The sequence below is a fragment of the Camelus ferus genome, chromosome 10, assembly GCF_009834535.1.
Source record: "Camelus ferus isolate YT-003-E chromosome 10, BCGSAC_Cfer_1.0, whole genome shotgun sequence".
Taxonomy (NCBI): Eukaryota; Metazoa; Chordata; class Mammalia; order Artiodactyla; family Camelidae; genus Camelus; species Camelus ferus.
Window position 1 is genome coordinate 33,417,928 of NC_045705.1, and position 20,604 is coordinate 33,438,531.

Genomic DNA, 20,604 nt, shown 5'->3' on the forward strand with positions numbered 1-20,604 from the left:
TGACTGAAGAATAAAAGAAATATACCAGGTGGACTCTTTCCTTTCTTAAACTTTTTACTCCTTTCCCCTTTTTTAATTTCCAAAGGGAAAAAACCCACAGAGGATCCAGCAAATGATACAGTGGATTTCCCTAAAAGAACTAGTCCTGCTCGAGGTAAGTTATCTTTTTCTTCTTAGACTCCATGGGTCTCATAAACATAGTCCACAGACTAAGTACTTGGCAGCCTGACAGGGTATACAGTATGTTCACTGTTTTGTCTTTTCTGACTTATGGATTTGATGTGATGATGAAAGTATTTGGAAACTATAATTTTATAGCAGTAACTTATAAAGGACTGCTTGTTTTGGCAGCTATTCAGATTACTTGAGGATACGGTAAGGTCTTGATGGTAATCTAGACCAGGAGCTTAGGGTAGTCCCTAAGTAGCCACTATTTCATGGGACTTAAACTTTACTTGTTATAAGAAGTCTCCTTATCACAGTCTGGATCTTTATATTCATCAATATGGTAAGACCAAAGTTCACAGCTCTCCATGGATATAAATAGTTAGCTGTTACTAAATCTTTGAGAGGCCCTTTTACTTAATCATGGTTAAGGTGGGCAGAATGACTCAGTTAAGTTAGAAGTAATTCATTTGAGATGAAGAATCTTTAACTCTTGAGTGCCTTCATTGAGTAAATGAATCCCTTGGGAAACAAGCAAGGCTAAAGCAAACTGGGAGAGAAGAGTCAAGGAGGAAGAAGAGAGAGGAGTTGGATAAATTATACTCAAGTCAAGCCTTGTAATTTTGCTTTTGGGTGGGTGGAGGGCTTAGGGAATCTAATGGTGTAGGAGCATAGACCCGTCACTCCAGCCAGCCGGAGCCTGTCATTGTTACTGAGAAGCATCCTCTGCTTTCTTGCCCTTTCTTGTGCAGGCTATGAACTTCTATTTCAGCCAGAGGTGGTGCGGATATACATCTCACTCCTCAAGGAGAGCAAGAATCCTGCCATCCTAGAAGCCTCAGCCGGGGCCATCCAGAACTTGTGTGCTGGGCGCTGGACGGTGAGTACCTTTACCAGGAGGTGAGATGACTTACTAACAAACTAACTAGTTTGGTACCATCTGTAATCTGTTTTACTTCTTTCCATGTGCTACTTGTAGTATGGTCGATACATCCGCTCTGCTCTGCGTCAAGAGAAGGCTCTTTCTGCCATTGCTGACCTCCTGACCAATGACCAGGAGCGGGTTGTGAAAGCTGCATCTGGAGCACTGAGAAATCTGGCTGTGGATGCTCGCAACAAAGAGTTAATTGGTAAGGAGTTGGATGTTAACTGTTACCTCAGTGTCTGGTACAGTACCTTTAATCCAGCAGGTACTAAATTTATTTATTGAAATGACTGAGAGGAAGGATCCTAGGCCCTCCCACAGTTTGTGAATCTAAGAGTTGGAGAGGGTTATAGTTTAATGGTTCTTTAAAAGACAGGAAGTGATGCATTAAAAAAAATAGAATAATAATAGCTATTATTTATTTAGCATGTACTTTGTTAGTAGGGATTATTAAGCATTTCTGTATGTTCTCATTTAATTGTCACCACTTTACAAAGATCCTTTTTTTTTTTAATGGAATAAGGAAACTGAGGGTCAAGGAAGTTATGTAGTTTGGCCAGAGTTAATATAGTTCGTAAGTGTGGTAGAGCCCAGTTTTTGGGTTTTTTTTTTTTTTTCCTTCAAATTCACAATGACTCTTCTATTGAACTATGATAATATTCAATATGCTGTTTTCATTAGAATATCTGAATGGACTGTGTACCATGTTTCATTGTGACTGAAGGAGAAAACAAATAAAAGAATAGGAAGGATAATCCATTCATGGCTGTGCAGGTCCTTTGTTCTTTTGAAATGATAATCCTATAGGAGAATGAAGTTGATTTGTATGAACAGTACCTATACTTGATAGGATCAGTGCAATTCAGTATAGGGTTAGTCTCCTCAGAACCTGACTCAGCTTGTTCTCTCTGCACTTACTCCTCCTGTCTTGCTGCTGTAGGTAAACATGCTATTCCTAACTTGGTAAAGAATCTGCCAGGAGGGCAGCAGAGCTCTTCCCAGAATTTCTCTGAGGACACTGTGGTCTCTATTTTGAACACCATCAATGAAGTTATTGCTGAGAACCTGGAGGCTGCCAAAAAGCTTCGAGAGACACAGGGTATTGAGAAGCTGGTTTTGATCAACAAATCAGGGTGAGCTTAACACTTTAAGTTATAGCTGGAAAAATTTGAATATGAAGGGGGAGTTGCTAGGAAAGGAGCTTTTCCCTTTTGCTCTTTAATTTTTTTTCCCCTTGTTAACATATAAAATGTGAAGAAGTATGGCTCTTTTTTCTGTCTTAATGTTGATCCAAACATTGATAAGACTTCCATCAAACATTTTTTTTTGTGTCACTCTTTGAGTTAAAATACCAGACTTTGTGAGTGAGTATTTGCTCTTGCCCATTTTGGAATTTATATTCTTATGTTACATTGTATTAGAGAGTACAAGTTCTCAGCTTCTTCCCTGGTCTTACATCCGAATTCCATATGTTACTTTCCTTAAAAGGAACCGCTCAGAAAAAGAAGTTCGAGCAGCAGCACTTGTATTGCAGACAATCTGGGGATATAAGGAACTACGGAAGCCACTGGAAAAAGAAGGATGGAAAAAATCAGACTTTCAGGTAGAATAAATAACTCTTTGGACTGAGACTTTGATCTTTGTTTTTCCCCTTGGTTTCCAGTAATGCTTTTTGTGTTTGGTTTCTTCTGTCTCCCTATCACACTGAGTCTACTTTTGACACAAGTCTCTGTTATTGAGGAAATCATTTGGTTTACTCTTCCCAAAAAAGAACGTGCCTATAGTGCATTTGCTGCTCAGATAGCTCTGGTCTTCCTGTCTGTCTTAGCGTAGTGTGAACACTGGTGCAGTGAAGTATGGTGGCCTTTTTGACTTTTCTCCAAATCTGCCATAGCCCTTTGAAGGAGTTTATCATTTTCTGAGACTTTATCTCCTTCTGATAGTGTTTGGTACCTTTGTAATCTGTTCAGGAACATAAATAGAAGCCATTATATCCTAGTTTGTTTTATTATATAGGTATTTACGTAACCCTTATGAGTTACCTTTTGGTAAGAGTTGTATTTGGAAATAGGGACCTAAAAAGTCCCTGCCTATTAAGGAATAAGATGTTTGTGAATTCAGTACCCTGTGACATTATTGCATTTTATATTTGCCTCCAGGTGAATCTAAACAGTGCTTCTCGAAGCCAGAGTAGTCATTCCTACGATGATAGCACTCTCCCTCTCATTGACCGGAACCAGAAGTCAGGTACGGTGTCCAGGGGGCGTACCTCTCTGCTTTTATTCCACCTCTGCTCTTCTTTAGTGGTTTACTATCTATAGGATGTATATTTATTTCTGAAGGAGCTAGTTGTTTGGTAGAGGAGAGTAATACTTCACTTCAGGATTATAACATAGAAGCTGGTAGGCCTGAGCATTAGAAAATAAACAGGCAGCCTGGCTGTGGTCCCCTATCTCTGCTTGTGGACTTAAAATGAGTGGAAAGTGAACCCTACTCACCTTGTTTTCTGTATTGAAGATATAATTGGCATATAACATTGTATAAATTTAAGATGTACAACATAATGATTTGATACATGTATACAGACAGTCCCTTATCATGGTTTGGTTTGGCTTATGATTTTTCAACTTTATAAGATGGTGTAAAAGTGATATGCATTACATAGAAGTCGTACATCGTATTTTGAGTTTTGATCTTTCCCTGGGCTAGAGAAATGCAGTGGGATACTCTCTTATGCTGGGTAGCAGCAGAGAGCCACAGCTCCCAGTCAGCCACACCATCACGAGGGTAAATAACTGGTACACTTAAAACTGTTCTGTACCCAGACAGCCATCCTGTTTTCTTTTAGTCTAGTATTCAATAAATCACATGAGATATTTTTATTATAAAGTAGTTTTGTGTTAGGTGATTTTGCTGAGCTGTAGGCTGATTGTAATTATTCTGAGTATGTATAAGGTAGGCTGGGCTAAGCTATGATGTTCGGTAGGTTAGGTGTACTAAATGCATTTTTGACTTACATTTTCAACTTAAGATAGGATTATTGGGAAATAACCCAATTGTAAGTCCAGGGAAGATCTACATATTTTTCCCTTTTAAATTTCCATATAATACTAAGTAATAAGTGTTTACTGTGGAAAAATTAGAAAATGCAGACAAACCAGAAAAATGGCAAGAAGAAGATCACTTATTTCTGTTACCCAGAGATAGCCACTGCTATTTTGTAATATCTTTTAAACATCACTATGTGAGCAAGCACACCCAAAAGATGTCATATATTTTGTTTTGTAAAATATTTTCTTTTTCACATAAATGTATATTATAGCCCTTATCTTAATGCCACTTGGGTTTTGCCTCATTCAGGGTTCTTTTTTTCTTTTCTTTTTAATAGAGGTATTGGGGATCGAATCCAGAACCTCATGCATGTTAACCATGCACTCTACCACTGAGCTATTTCCCTTTCCTCCTCATTCAGGGTACTTGAAATGTGGTCTGAGGATCACCAAGTCTCTTGATGTTTGTGTTGATGGTGCAGAAGCAGTGGTGGCACTTAACTGCTGGGGGACTGAGCTTAAACCGGGACAGTGACACCAAACTAGACTAGTCATTGTGGTCTTCGTTGCCATGTACTTGCAGTTTGTAAAGATCCAGTTTCACTTAAGAATGTACTCGATTGTGCTGTAAAAATTATTAGCTTTATTGTTTTCTGCCCTTGAGTACACATCTGTTTAACATCCTCTGTTGATGAAGTAGGCAGTACTCATAAAGCACCCTGCTGCATTCCCCAGAGCATGGTGGTTATCTTGATGAAAAGCACTCATGTTATTGTTTGAGTTACTAGGTAGACTAGCCACTTAAAAAAAAAACAAAACTTTTTTTTTTAATGGAATACTATTCTTTACTTAAAATGACTAAAAAGACAAACTATGCTTATTCAGACTCGGGTATTTGACAGACATTTTCTCGAAATGATTGCAGTGAACTTGTCACTTTGAGGAAAAATAACTGACAGTACATGATGCCTCAATTGTCAAGTGAAAATTTTAATTTTGGAAAACTTATCTGCCACTGTGAGTCTGGTAACATCCCAATACTTAAAACACTTTTAAATGAAATCAGTGGTGATATTAATGAATGTGAGTTTTTAATATTATATCATGAAATGGGTTAACATTTAGAAGATCTGCATAACTCTGTGAACCAGTATGTTCCAAGTGAATTTCAAAATTATGTATGAGTAATTGATCAATTCAGAGTGCAAGACAGACCGGTGGGTTTTAATTTAACAGAGTATGAAGAGAGCATTAGTTTGGATTCAGATTCTACATCGCTGCTAACCTTAAAGAAGCTCTAATGTCGAGTATTAGTATACTATCAAAGAGTATCCACAGTTATCTGAAAAGACCATTAAAATTCTCCTCCAGTTTCCAACTTCTTACCTGTTATGAGGCTGGATTTTCTTTGTACCCTTCATCCAAAATAACATCACAACAGATTGAATACAGAGGCAGGTATAAGAATCTATCTCATCTTAAGCCAAACTTTAAAGAGGTGCAGAAATGAAAAACAATGCTTTTTTAAAAATTAAAAGTATTATTTATGTTAACATGGAATGTTTATTATTTTTTAATGAAATAAATCAACATTAAAAATGTTTAGAACAATAGATATTAATATTGGTAACCTACACCAATGAATACTCTTTGGACCTACATAATTTCCAAGACTATAAAGGGGCCTTGAGACCAAATAATTTGAAACCTTCTGGCTTAGTGAATGATTTCTTGTGTTAGAAGTCTGTAGGAAAGGGATCTTTTTAAGTCCCATGAAGGCTTTGTCTAGAGCCTTGCACTTGGTGTGTGCTCAGTAAAAATTTGATGGGTGGGAGGGGGAAGGGAGGTCAGACTAGGAAACAATTTTTTTATGATGAGTATAGATTTGAAGAGTTGGTTTTTGACTTGGATAACTTTCTAACTTCCTACAGATAAGAAACCTGATCGGGAAGAAATTCAGATGAGCAATATGGGATCAAACACAAAATCATTAGGTAGGTGATTAATTCCTGCCTGAGGATATGGAGTAATGGTTCATTGGGAGGAGGAGAACTGTCTGGCTCTGCAGTTCTTTCCAGTTCCTGAAAGAGCACTGGCTGGAGTTTTCCATTTGGAAGGATGTGACAAAACTGAGTAAAACCTCATCCATCTACTTTCCCCACATTCCCACATGCTTATAGGTTTAAAAGAAATCTTCATATGCCTCCCCCCCATTAGTACAGAATCAAATTTGTGTCCTTAAACTGTTACAGCCTTTCGCAGTCTGACCCCAGTCTTCCTCTGTCCTCTCTTCTTGTGCTCTGTTTCAGCCCACCTAGTCTACTTGGTGTTCTGTCTCTCCACTCTATACTTCTAAAATTTTGCTTATTTAATACCTCCTATTGGAATGTCCTTCCTAATTGCTTTCTAAATTGTCTTCATCCTTAAAGGCTTGGCTGAAGTCCTGCCTCCTTTGTTAGGTCCTTCCTAACAGTTGCAGCATACCTCACTCTCTTCTAATTTCAGTCCCCTTCATAGACAGATCTTTTCAGTTAAGTTTTATTATCGTATGTCACACCCTGCATATTTCATATATATTGCCTTCCCAAATAGATTTAAGTTTTTTTAAGTCAAGGACAATGAGACCTTAATACCTTTCTGGAACATCTGACTAAAGCTTAGTGCCCAGTAGAGGTGCCAATTCACACTTACCTGCTTAAAATATATTGTATAGTGGAAGGGACTGTCATGTTTCTGTGTACTTTTTCTTTCTTTTTTTTTTTAACTAGATAACAACTATTCCACACTGAATGAGAGAGGGGACCACAATAGAACACTGGATCGATCTGGAGATCTAGGCGATATGGAGCCATTGAAGGGAACACCCCTGATGGTAAATCCTCTTTATATACTGTTGTCCTTCTAAGGGTAGTTCTGTTTTGAAGCCTGAGTGTTTTGTGAAATAGGGAAAAGGTACCTAGTGAAAGACAGCATCCTTTCCTTGTAGGGATTTTTCAGAGAAAAAGTAGGAGTTTTGATTCATGTTGGGATTTCTTGGGCCATTCTGCCATGGTTGACATGGGGGAAGGAAGGCTGTAGATGTGTTACTTGTGACTAACGCCAGCTGATCTATTCTCACATTACTCTTTTTCTGTTCCTGCCTTTCTCGAATGTCTTGCCCTTCACTTACTATTACCTTGTTTTGTTTGGGTTTATACATGTGGGGATTTTCCCTAGGTCTGGCACACATTCATGAAGTTCCTGTTTTCTTACTCTCATACTAACAAATTGCATGTATTCACAGCAGGACGAGGGGCAGGAATCTCTGGAGGAAGAGTTGGATGAGTTGGTTTTGGATGATGAGGGGGACCAAGTGTCTTACCCCTCCATGGTATGTCCTCCAGCCAACCCCAAGTTCATCCTTGAGGAAGGAGGTCCCTGTGTGCCAGCAGTTTACCAATCATACTAATCTGATCAGTCTCCGCCACGTGGGGCTTGAGGGTCCTGCTTCTGTGATTATTACCTCTTAAGAGGCTGGGATATGCTGCTGGTGATCTGACTCTCCATTATGTGCTACTTTCTTCCCTCCAGATTTGCTTAACTACCTTTTGGTTCTCCTTATTCCCCAACCCTATTAACATCTCTTTCTCTTTTTTCCCCACAGCAGAAGATTTAGCGCCACTCTCTCCGCTACATCTGGGCTTATAATATATGTATTTTTATTTTTTGGTGGTGAAATGGACTGATGATTTTTCCCTTTCTTTGCTGGACTGTTGTGCCAACTGCCAGGCTGCCTCCTGCCCTTACAGCCCTAAGTGGCTGCCTTCTTCCCATCAATTCCTAACTTCTTCCAGTGAAGCTTAATTGTCCCTCCTCCCCCTCCAGGACCCCTGCAGTTATTTCCTGGAAGCCTGACTCAGTTATAAGCATATCTTGAGAAACTGCTGCAGATTAGCTCATTTTGCCAGCTCTCCCTGGAACTCCTGGCCTTGTGTGGAAGGAGGGAGAGAGTGGGACTCTTCACTGGAAGCCGTGGGAAGAATTGGAAGTTACATGCTGTATATGCAGTGTCCAGCAATGTGATAAACCGATGGTTCTTAATCAAGATTTTTTTTTTCCTGGTGGGAAAGGGGCTGCTTTTTTTTTTTTTTTTTTTTTTTTTTTTTTTGAGAATGGAAAGTTTGAGCTCTTCCCTCATTCCTAATGACTATTTTTGAAGCAAAGAAGGACGGCAACATTGGCACGTACCACCTGGCAAGGGCCCTTGACTAAGTGAAAGTCACCTAGAGCTGAGATTAAGAAACCTTGCTCTCCTCATCTCCAGGGCAGGGAGCATCAAGGACCTACAGACTCCATGTCTTCTCCAAGCCTCATGCCAACCCTGGGCTGCTGCTGCTGCCCCTTACTGAGGCTGTCCTTAACCCTTCTCTCCTATCCTGTGATAATGTCTGCTGACTTTGCCTGACCATTTGCAAGAGGCTTTAGAAAGAGGAGAATATGTCAAGGAAGACTTTTTGGGTGAGAAGGAGCAGAAAGATGTCTTCCGGGGAGGAGAAGAACCCCTAGGAGGAGCTAGTAGGAATGTACATGAATCGTTTAGTCTGAAACTGGCAGGAAGTTTCAAAGCTGGCTTCCCCCTGCCCTTATTTCTCCTTTTCTCACCCTTATAACCCCATCTTCCCCTGCCTCCTCCCTGGATTGGTTACCGACTGACTAAAGGACTTGATGTACATAGTCCTGCCCCCTTTACCCTTAAAAGGTGGGGATCACCCCTGGCTTTGCCTCTTCTTTGTGCCTTTGGCCTGGGGTACATCTCCTCCCTCCCTTCCATGTGCCTTTCTTTGCCTCTGCAGTCTCATTTCTCATGATTTTGCAAATTATATTTTGTTGCTGTCTTACCCACTGTTGGCCCTGAACAGCAGAAAGAAGAGGAGAGGTGACCTAGAGAACCTCAATCTCTCCACTGGGAATTGGAATAGTCTCTGATTTCAGCCATAGCAAGCTTTTGCTCAACAGTATATGTTGGGATTTTGCAAAAATCCTGTTTTGATGAATCTCAAAATGAGGTTGGTGGGAGGAGTGAGTGGTGTGGCTCTTACTCCTTAGTTGCCCAGAATTGTCATCTCTGAAGGGGTTATAGGGAAGTCGTGTCCGTCCCCTGCCCTACCCCCTCCTTTTAGTTTTGTGTATTAGTGGGTTGGGCTAGAGGAATCAGCTGCTATGCGGTTGATTATTTTTTTTAACCCCTTCCCTTATTTGCCTTTTACTCCTCCCCTTAATCTAAAAGCTCTGTTCAGTGCAACTGGAAATCTTTATCCTCCTCTCTCCCCTTTCCTTTATGTATTGAGGCTATGGGGTAGGAGACAAGTGCACAACCCACTACCCTCCTCCCCCTTCCCCTAAGCATTAAAATTCCTTATTCACCCCTTTCCCCCCTTCACATTTGTTCCCTCTCCTTTTCTGGCAAAAAAGGAGCCTTTTCCTCTCTGTGACCCTAAGAGCATACTGCACAGGGGAAGTCACCCCCATCTGGACCTGGCTCCACTCATGGTTTCTCTTGTCTTCTTCTGCTCTTTTCCTGGTGCTCTTTTTCTCGGTGGGGTGTGGGTATTAGAACAGCCATGGGCTTTTGGGGACCTTTAACTGTCTTTTTTTTTTCATTTATAAAAACACTAAACATTCATTTCCAGAGAACCAAAAATCCCACCTTCCCACCGAACACTACTAAGGGGCATGTCTTCTGCTCCATATCTTTTCTGTTTTTCTTTCTCTCTTGTTAATGCTTTTAAAAACAAATGAGTTTTTTTTATATAAATAAAGTTTTTAAAGTGTGTATGTGGGGGGTCTGTGTCATTTCTTCACTTCAAGCTGTATTTCTTCCTCCTTTTCATCTTGGTTACTTCCTTATGTATCAGTGTCTTTTTTTCTCTCCAGAGCAACCAGAAGGGGGTTGTACCAGGATGGATTTATTTTGAGCTCAATCCCAACTCTTAACAAGGAACATCTTTAAAAATATATTTAAAAATCCCCCTGAAGATTCTTAAAAATTAAATGTGGCTAAGTAGAGTACAATAATCTTATTGCTAACTTAGAGATAGGAAATTGAAGTATAAAGAATTAATAACTTCCTTAGTCACTGGGATTTTTTTTGCAACATTTGACAAAACTAACATTGAATAAAGCTCATTGCAGTACATGACCCTCTTGAACATTTATGGGAGGAAGATTAGAAGCTACCAGCTCCAACCGTCATCCTAACAAATAGGAAAATGTAGAATTAAAAGGCTCCCTGGCCATAATGTTTCTTCTCAGGCTATCTGCAGTCCTTTAGTGAGAAGACAAGGGGCAGGCCTATAGCTTCCTTTGTGTCCTACCAAGTAGTAATGTGGGTGGGTGGCAAATATTTGTTGGATTACCAGGGGTGTCTTTATTGCAGATGTCAAGGATTAAGACCTATGGAAAGATGCTTATTTCTTTGGGATTCATATTTCCTGTTACATACTAAGACTCGAGAATTTATGTAAAATGCTTTCTGTATGCCCAATCTTTAGATTAAAAATATATAGCTGCTTCTGGTGATGCTCATGTCTCAATTTTGTTGAACTAGGTCTTGGGTATTAAAACTTTCTTGGGTAGTGAGATCAGGAGATCTAAGTAGTATTGCTGATACCCTTTAAAGCTTGATTCATGTCTGACAGTTTTAGATGAAGCACAGAACCAAAAAGCTATTAGAGTTTGCTTTCCAAAGAAGTTTGGTAGCCCTAGTTGGAATGATTTTTTATTATCTGTGTAGAAAAACCTGGCTACTGGTGAATAGCCAGTATATTATTTATTATCCACTGGCATTGATCTATATACAAATCTTACTCTTCTCCCCTCTCCCTGGATCAGTCCATTTATTTTATCTCATTCAATAAATATTTACTCAGCATCTTCTATATGCCAGGCATTGTTGTGGATGTCAGGTTTAGATTAGAGAATGAAACAGATCCTTTCTCATATAGACTACAATCCATGAAAATTCTATGCAGCTGAGATTGGTATTTTTTCAAAACATTTCTCTGCCCTTAACTAAAGGTATTAAGAATGATCTGTGAAGTCCCTGTGTCTCTTGTTTCTTGATACTTAGTAATGCTTTTGAAGTCTATCTCTTACACCAGCTTTAGGAATCCTGTGGGTTTTGCCCACTTATTCCTGGATCCTTTAGAGACTGAGCCCCACCCCCCCCCGCCCGCCCACCTCCCTCCCCTCCTTAGGTTGTAGGTTATGTTCATCCACTCTTCTGCCTCAGTGAGGCTTTTTTGTGAACATGTTTGGAATGGCTGTAATGAGTCTTGCTGTGACATTCTGACAAAGTTCTAACCTCACTTGGCCACTTGTTCTTTCTTGCTGAACTAATGCAATTTGTTACAAATTAAAAGTCTCACCTAGAAAGAACTAAGGACCATCATTCTAGATCATTTCTCATTTTGTCTATCTTTATATCTGAAGTATAGGATAGTAAAGGTTCATCTTGTTATTTTCATAGATGGAGTTATAGACCAACTAGATCTGGCCTTACAGATCTGAGCAAGTACACAAGAACTACCTGGGAAGCTTGTTAAAAAGACATTCCTACACTCCATTTCCAAAAACTGCTTCAACAGGTGGGACTCAGGAGTCTGAAATCTTGTTAAGTAACCTAGGTCATTCCGATATCTGTGGTCAGTTAATTGCAACTTGAGAGACTGATCTAGAGACTTGCTTAAGATTTCAGCCTCAAACTAGAAGCCAGGATGACTGGCTTAACACCACTGGCAGTAATACTGATTTCATGGGGGTGGTGGTAAGCACAGTAAAGGAGAGTTCATAGAGGAAACAATGTTCTCTCAAAGGAATGAATTGCTTACTTTGAAATTTGATAATAGTGACAGGCTATGTAGCATGTGGGTAGGAGAGATTTCTTTTGCAATTAATGTCATGTAGATAATACCCTGAGAGGTGGCCTTAGCCCTTGATATAGGGGCCTCTAGGGCATAGAGAAATTCCTGAAGCTGACGGCTATAACAAAATCTCACCTCTGGCTACAACGGGTATCACAACAGGGGAGCAAGTGACCCCACTGGCCAAAGCCAAGGAAGTATGTCTGGAAACTTAAATCACTCCTGAGAGACAGCCTTTGTTAAGAAAGCGCATGTACACAAACTGCACACTGTAGGAGCGAATTTATTTTTCATACAACCTTAAGACCTCTTGACTTTCCTGTTGTCTCTGTCAGGTAAAGCATTAGTTCATCAGCTGATCCATCCAGAATTTAGGGGCAGACATGGAGAGGAAGCTGGAGGAAGTGAGGTAGGGAAAGCATCAGTGAAAGGAATTATCTTGTTCTGTCTGCATTATTATGTCCTGACTTACATTTTTTCCCCTTTTATGCAGTACGAAATAACCAGGAAACAGCCAGAGTCGCCTATCCACGAATGGATTAAGAGCTTTACCCCTGTTCGTGTAATTTAGGAGCTTGTGGCAACTAGCTTTTTTGTTTTTTTCTAGTTGAGGAAAAAGTGCTGTGCTTCTTACCATATACATTTCTATCTTTTTTGTTGAACAGGACAGATTCTTCCATTTATTGAGGATACAGAAGGGATTGCTATCTTGCTGTCTTTCCCTAGATATCTTGCGCTTATGGACAAATAGTTTGAATGCCATAAGGCACTTGTATCTGTGGTAATGTGCAGGCACTTACTCTGCTCTTCACCTCAGTCTTTTTGTTCCATCTCTAGGGCAAAGTTTATCATTGGTCTTTTGTAAACTTTGGACTCTGGGCCTTTTTACAGCCCACTCTTGTTATGAGAATCAAGGGTCGGGGGAGTGTAGTGTATAGTTGGAACTAATTCAGGCTTCTGTTTTCAGCACTGTGGTGGATTAGATACTCTGAAAAATACTTTCAACAGAAACAAGATGCTCAGTAAAATGTATTTATAAAAAAAAATCCTTATAAACACATTGCTGAACAAGCACAAAAGTAATGAATCCATAGATCTTCAAAATGAAGTGAAAACTGGAATCCTAGGAAGTGAACAACTGCTAAAGCTAGCTTTACTGTTTTTGCCAAACTCAGCAGGCTGTAAACATCTATTTTAGTGACTACGCAGGATATGGGAAACGAAATGAAACTAAAGTAATTGCAGGTAAAGCTGGGATCCCCTCAGTGTGAAGGTGCACAAGAAATAAACTCTGTAGAGTATAATGGGGGCAGCAAAGAACTTACTTGTTTCAGCCTTCTTGCTGTTACCCCAAGACTGGGTTTGCCTCTTGGTGGGTGTTGAGCCAGAAGAACCAAGCCAAAGTTGGGGAGAAGGGAGGATTTATTGCAGCAAGTAAGGAGAACACCAAGGATCTCTCCCAAAGCAGTGGCTCTATGAACAGCAAAGTTGGGGAATTTTTAAGCCCAAGGGTATATGCATATTCATAAAGTGGCTTGAGCAGAGGAGAATTCAGCGTCGAATTGGGGCTAAGGTTGACAGAGCCCAACCTTCAGCTGATTGAAGGCAAGAGGGTCAGAAAAGGTTATTGTCATCTTCCCTTAGGTTCCAGTGGTTGACTGATCTTTACCATTGAAACAGAACTGGGAGTCTTTACAACTGACTTAATATTATCTTTGTTGTTACTTCTCTTGCCTGATAACAGTTCTTTTGTTCCCTTAAGATCATTATCACTGAGACCTGTTCAAGGGCAAATATTGTGGCCAGGTAGATCACAAAGTGGCTTGGGGCTAAAATGGCTTCTCTTGTAAAAATCTACATTTGGTTCTTTTCCTCAGGGGACCCCCTACCCTATCTGCTTACAGTTGGTCATACCTCCAGGTGTTTTCAGAAGCAAATGTAATCCCTCTAAAGCTTCAATTCTCATATATAATAACTTCCAGGGCAAATGAACAGCCTTGCTCAAAAATTATAAGATGCACAAAGAAATGACACAAGTGATGGGGGGAGGGTATAGCTCAGTGGTAGTGTGTGCTTAGCATGCACAAGGTCCTGGGTTCATTCCCCAGTACCTTCATTAAAATAAATACTAAAACCTAATTACCCACCCCCCAAATAAATTAATTTGTATGCCACTGAGGTTTAAAAAAAAAAGACCACAAGTGGTAAGGGGAATAAAAGAGACGCAGAAGCTGATCCTTGAATGCTTCAGGTGATGACACTATTACACAGACTAATGAAATAACTGTTGATTAATGAACTAAAACAAGCTTGAAAATAAGGACAATAACCCAGTAGATTTGGGAGGGCAGGGGGGGAAGCCTTTCTGCATTAGAAATGAAAAATACAAACTTGAAATAAAAACTCAGATTAAATTGGAGAAATTGAAGGGGTGCTAATGACTTGGAAAATCTCAAGAAATCATACAGAATACAGTCCAAAGAAGGAGAAGGAAGAATGGAAAACAGCAAAGAAGTTGAGAGACAACAGAGGACGTGAGAATGAGAAGACCTAATTGCTATCTGGAGCTCCAGGAGGAGATCATAGGAAGAGGCAATATTCAAGGAGGTAATCCTTGATAGTTGATAAATTTTCAGATTTGGTGAAAGGCACCAAATCTCAAATTTGGGAATCCAAATGAATTCCAAGCAAGATAAAAGAACCCATGCCTAGAGACTTCAAGGTAAACGCTATCTTGAGCAGCTAGAGATAAGATACAGACTACCAACAGAAAACAGCCCCGATGGGGGACTTCTCAGCATCAACAGTGAAAGCCAGGAAACTGCAGGATGCTTACCCTTCATCCTGTTAACAAAAGAACTATTTTGATAGAAATTGATCCTGAAACTTAAAACAAATTTTTTAAATTGAAGTTTAGTTGATTTACAACGTTAGTTTCAGGTGTACCAGCACAGTGATTCAGTTTTACATATACATATATTTTTTTCAGATTCTTTCCCATTATATAATAAGTAACATGTTATTACAAGAAATTGAATATAGTTACCTGTGCTATACAGTAGTAAAACTTTAAAGAAAGCTAATTCAAAACATTTTCAGACAAAAGCAGTATTTGTCACTCTAAACAGGTAATACAGGATGTCCTGAGGCAGAAGGAAAATGATCTCAAATGGAAAGTGAAATGCAAGAAGGAACACTGACCAAAGATAGTGGTCAACGATGTTGGTGAAAGTAAGTAAGCAATAACTGTGAAAGCAATATGTAGTTTCTGGGAGGGAAATACGGACTAGAATTAAAATACTGGACAACTGATAGCATGTAACTTGAGGTGATGAAAGCACTAATTTTCATGTTATATTCGGGAGGAAAGTAAAGATATTGATTAACTTAAGACTTGTGAAACCATACATATTAGCTAGAATAACCACTAAAGAATAGAGCATGTCACCTTCAAACGTAGAGATGGAAGAAGGCAAGAGGAGGGTAGGGGATTAGATCCGGTTCTACCTCTGACAGAACAATCTAAGCTTGCAGGGTACCAGTTACAGGAGGTGGTGAGGAGCCTACTTCAATATTACGGTACTGGGACATAGTATGTGCAGATGAAGTTAGGTGTGTGCAGGAAAAGGACAGCGAGTGACGTGTGAGAAGGGGTGAAGAGAACAGTTCCAAGACAATTTCCATTAGAGCAAAGTTGAAATAAAAATTATTTGCTGGCTGGTGTGTGAGTTGGTCAATCTGACTTAAAGACAGAATATTTTCATATCTTGTTGAGTGAATTGTTCACTTCTCCGGCCCCTCAGGATATGGAAACTTAGTTTTATGCCAGAGGAAGAAGAGTTAAAAGGTTGAATCTATGCCCTCCAGGTTTCCAGGCCCCAGACCCCCCTGAACAAGATCCAAACACTATATATAGGAAGATCAGAAGAGAAGCAAATCATCCAAAAATGAAACAGATCAAAGCAAACCCTACTCTCTTTGTTGCTAGTTAACTTTTCTTGGTACTGGGAAGTCATGCAATCTTTAAAAAAAAAAAAAAAGGAAAAATTGTTCCTAAGCCAGAGAGTTCTCTAATCTCCTGCCCCTTGTGACGTCATCAGCATTCTAGGGAACAAACTCCAGTCCTTTTAGTCCTCTTTCAGGACCTCCTTTCCCTTCTTAAACACTGATTGTGCTACCAGGGTTCAAATCTTACCTGCTTCTGACTTGTCCCTGATGGAATTCCTACAGAGGATCCTGGCTCAGCCTGATCTCACCATGCCTCTTCTGTCTTTTTGAAGTCAGGCCCCAAGCTCTCCTCTCAGTCTGGTTAATGTCTGACTGGACACTTGGTAGCTCAGCTATACTCCATCTTTACTTGTAAAGTGTCTTAAATTCTGGTAACTCTTATTCTGGTTACCACGTTGCCAGTTGCTTTGTAACTTGTATTTTACATAATGTCACTTAAGTGATAACTGACTTCTGAAGTAAAATCCTGGCTCCATTAATATTTCATTCATCCTGCAAATATCTGTTCAATTACTACTATATACAGAGGCGAGGGCCAAAGGCTGTTCCTGTTTTTGAGGCGCTCCAGCCCCAGGGATAGAGACGTTGAATTTATGTCAGGCATTACATTTATATGTTTATAAGCATTATTATAATGACACATTTCTACATTAGAAGAGGGGTGAGCTCTCCTGGGAGGGAGGGTAAGTCTTCACTGAGAGGTGATGTTCAGGTTGGTTTGAAAGGATAACTAGCATTCCACCAGCTGGAGATGTGAAGTCATGCAGAACAGACAGGGTAATGTGCAAAAGTATTGAGGTGTTGGTATTGTAGGTGAGGGGAAGTTTATATAAAAACATTTTATCTAATAAATGGAGTGATTGAAATAGAATATCACTATTTTCTAATCTTTAATAAAAAGACCTTAGGCGTTGAGCATCAACAGCTGCTAACATCACAAAAGGAAACAATCAGATACCACCTACAAAGTAGTTTTTCAAAAAAAAAAAAAAAAATTCAAGCCTGAGTCTGATCAAACCTCTATATCCAGTTACTATTTTATAGGAAATACAGAGGATTGGGGGAGATGTTAATCTGCTCCACGAGGATGCAGTTAGCAAAATGGGGAAAGAATTACAAAATAAATAACCTAATTCTTAAAATAACTGCAAAAATGATGGAAGGATATCTACAGATTAAAGAATCAGTTTCCATAGATTAAGAGACATCAGCAATCTCAATGCACCAGCCTTATTTGGATCCTGATATAAAAATGACAGGAGAAAACTGGAAATTTGAACACTAGATTCTTGATTTTATTAAGGGATTATTACTTTTTAGGTGTGACACTGGTATTGTGGATTATAATTAATTCCTTGTCAATGTAAGCAATGTAATGAAATTCTACTGGATGAAATGTTATGAGGAAGTTTGCTTCTAAGTAGTATGGGGCAAGAGTGAACAGGGAAGTATAAATGAAACAAGATTGGCTGTGAGCTGATACCATTAAAGCTGGGTTACGGGTATATGGAGGTTTATTATAATATTTGATTTGATATTTATGAATTTTTAATAATAATTTTTTTTAATGGCAAAAAAAATTTGGGAGCTAATTGTTCCAGGTAGATGAGGCACAGGGGCACTTAGATAGTGGCAGGTAATGGGACTAGAAGGAAGGATGGTGGTGGCAGTTGTAGTGCTTGGGTTATGAAGTTCTTTTCCTGCCATATGCAGGCCAATGGGTTTCAAACCACCATGGACACCTAGAGTTCTGTGGTGTTGCCACCAGGGCGGCCACAAGGATGGAAGGGTGGGGCTGAGCAGAGGGGACACCAGGTCACTCACACATTTTAATAAGAACAGCTTTGCTTCTGACTATTTTATTAAATTGGGCTTCTCAGTAATTCATATTTCATTTAAAAACAGGATTCTGAGGCATTGAAAATTGTCTCTAACCACTGGAGGAACAGTTGAATATTTGAAGACTCTCACTTGGGCTGTAGGCAGAAGATTGGAGGTAGGGAAAGCAGCTAAGAGACTGTTGTGATATCACACATGAATGAGAAGTTTGTTTTGAGGGGAATTCAGCTAATGAAGATTCGGTCCAGGAGGTGAACCTTTTATGATAGTATTTGTAATACTTGTTTCCCAGTTTGCAAAGGACAACCAAGAGGGTGTGGAAATATGCTCATTCCTTTAACAAAGTCAGTCTCACTGAGCACCTCCTAGAGTCGGGGCTGGAACGCCGCTCCCTCCTCTGTCCCATTCTTGGCAGAGCACTAGAACTCGTCCTCCTTGCTGCAGTCTCAGCGTCTTCGACCAGTCTCTAGTCTGGTCCTCCTGTGCACCAGTACTGATGGTGTGGGGAGGAAGGGAATGCTGCCAGTTATCTGGGCTCATGGTGGACCACTTCTGTCATTGCTGCCCCCTCTCAACTACAACTGCCTCAGATCGAGCCCACCAGGACTACTTGACTGTCTCCAGCTTCTTATAGGAGGTGAACTCCAAACTGTAAAACCCACCAATTAAGCACCTTTTCTTCCCTTATCTCCACAACGTTGCCTAGGAAAGTCCACCCACCTTCCCCCCATTACTCTCCCTTGGAGATGATGTCACCCTAAGCCACACACCCACACACCAAGCTCCTGGGGCTGATAAAAACAGCCATTAACATTCCAGACTTACAGGTGAAAACAGTTCAGGTACATCCTCATGGTTCTGCACCTCTTTGGCTTTCGCATCACTCCATCCTGCGTCTGCTTGGTTTCTAATAGTTTGGCTTTGTAACTTTCTGTTCTTTTTTCAAAACCCTACCTTTGCCCCTCTGACCCGATGCCCGAGTGAGCTTCCCTAGTTCTTTTTGTGCTCATCAAGACAGTTCTTAGCCTTGCTGAGTTATGGAACTCCTGAGAATCTGGTGATAATTATGGACTTTCTCCAGAGAAGTGCGCACACACAGTATTTTGCCTGCAATTTCAGACTTCCTAGATTTTTTTTGGTTATTGTTTATAATACTTCTCTATTATCCTTTTAATGTCCATGGGACCAGCAGTGATAGCCCCTCTTTCATTCCTGATATCAGTAGTTGGTGTCTTTCTTTCTTGGTTAGCCTGGCTAGAAGTTTATTAATTATAGTGCTCATATCAAGAAACAGCTTTTGGTTTTGTTGATTTCCTGTTTTCATTGACATTGATTTCTGCTCTTATCTTTATCATTTCATTTCTTCTAGCGTCTCCAGGTGATTAAAGCTGTGCTCAATGCATCAGGAAGCCTTTTGGTGGTGGTGGTGGGAATTGTTTGATAAAAATACATCATTCTTGGTTCTACCCCAGACCCATTAAATCAGAATTTCTGGTGGTAGAGCCTAGGAGTCAACAATTTAAACAATCTCCCTGTTACTTCTTTTATTTATTTATTTTTATTTTAAAAACTTACTGCAGTAGAGTTGATTTACAATGTTATGTTAGTTTCAGGTGTATAGCAAAGTGATTCAGTAATACACACACACATATATATTCTCTTTCAGATTATTTTCCACTATAGGTTATTATAAGAGTTTGAATACAGTTCTCTGTGCTCTACAGTAGGTCCTTGTTGTTTATTTTGTGTATAGTAATGTGTATATGTTAATCCCAAACTCCTAATTTATCCCTTCCCCCACCCCCTGTTAACCCTTAAGTCCACTAAAATTTGAGAAAATCTTCTCTAAAGACTCAGTTTATTGTCACAGTCTATTCATCTTCCCTTCCCAGCCACTTAACTGTTGCTACAGGAGTTCAAACTCTAGAGTCCTGTTCCTCATCCAAAGAAAGTAACTACTTTCCTCTAGGGCTATAGTGAAGCCTCTTGGTGGAGGAGCTCTGGAGTCTGACACCGGGACTGGGTTGCTTTCATTCCCAGGCATAGTTCTAAAGTCAGAGAGCCAAGCCATGTCTGAGAGACCCATGTTTCCCGCCTTCCTGTGATCCATCTTCCGTTAGTTCTTTCTATATTCACTTTCTCCAGTCCTGCTTGGAAACTCCCTTGGTGTGGAGGTGCAGATTTCTGCCCAAAGCAAGATGTCTTGTGCTTCTGCATGTCTTCCTCGTCTTTGGCATATTATTCCTTTGGATCGCAAGTGGTTCAGGTTAGAGGGCTTTGTAAGTGGGGTGGAGGGATACAGAAAACAGAAACCTTAACCTACAGAATCTAACTGGACCTGCTGGCATTTAGGAGTTAAGGTTTTTTTTGGAAGGGGGTAATTAGGTTTATTTACTTACTTAATTTTAAATGGAGATACTGGGGATTGAACCCAGGACGTTGTGCATGCTAAGCACACACTCTACTACTGAGCCATACCCTCCCGTCACTTTTTTTTTTTTCAAGCAGAAGATAAGTCAGTTATTATAATTCTGGGTCCTGCCATCCAGAGGCAACCACTGGTAACATTTTGGCATCCTTCCACCTAGTATTTTCCTATTAAAAAAGCATAATAGAGTTTATACAGTATGAACAACAGTTACCTGCTTCTCTTGTCTAACGTTGTTTTATAACATTTCCCAGTTAATTCTTCAAGACTATCATTTTTTTTTCATGG

At 39.9% G+C, this 20,604-nt stretch overlaps 1 protein-coding gene and 1 long non-coding RNA gene across 7 annotated transcripts in view; both read left to right on the forward strand.

Annotated features, from left to right (window-relative positions):
* Window positions 1-10,691, forward strand: part of CTNND1 (catenin delta 1) — a 44,039-nt gene extending 33,348 nt beyond the window's left edge. For 4 of the 6 annotated variants that reach the window (XM_014553605.2, XM_032488716.1, XM_032488717.1 and 1 more), the window contains 10 exons: window positions 86-154; window positions 918-1,045; window positions 1,145-1,295; window positions 2,031-2,223; window positions 2,579-2,693; window positions 3,250-3,337; window positions 6,072-6,134; window positions 6,909-7,012; window positions 7,424-7,510; window positions 7,784-10,691. In XM_014553605.2, coding sequence (XP_014409091.2) covers window positions 86-154; window positions 918-1,045; window positions 1,145-1,295; window positions 2,031-2,223; window positions 2,579-2,693; window positions 3,250-3,337; window positions 6,072-6,134; window positions 6,909-7,012; window positions 7,424-7,510; window positions 7,784-7,795 — 1,010 coding nt within the window. In that variant the 3' untranslated portion in view covers window positions 7,796-10,691. The remainder of the gene's footprint in view (window positions 1-85; window positions 155-917; window positions 1,046-1,144; window positions 1,296-2,030; window positions 2,224-2,578; window positions 2,694-3,249; window positions 3,338-6,071; window positions 6,135-6,908; window positions 7,013-7,423; window positions 7,511-7,783) is intronic. The other 2 variants (XM_014553614.2, XM_032488719.1) reach the window with 2 other exon arrangements.
* Window positions 10,692-15,021: 4,330 nt separating this feature from the next.
* On the forward strand, window positions 15,022-18,778 carry LOC116666386. The gene is made up of 2 exons (XR_004323206.1): window positions 15,022-15,272; window positions 17,955-18,778. It is a non-coding gene; the product is annotated as an uncharacterized LOC116666386 (long non-coding RNA).
* The last annotated feature ends 1,826 nt before the right edge of the window (window positions 18,779-20,604 follow it).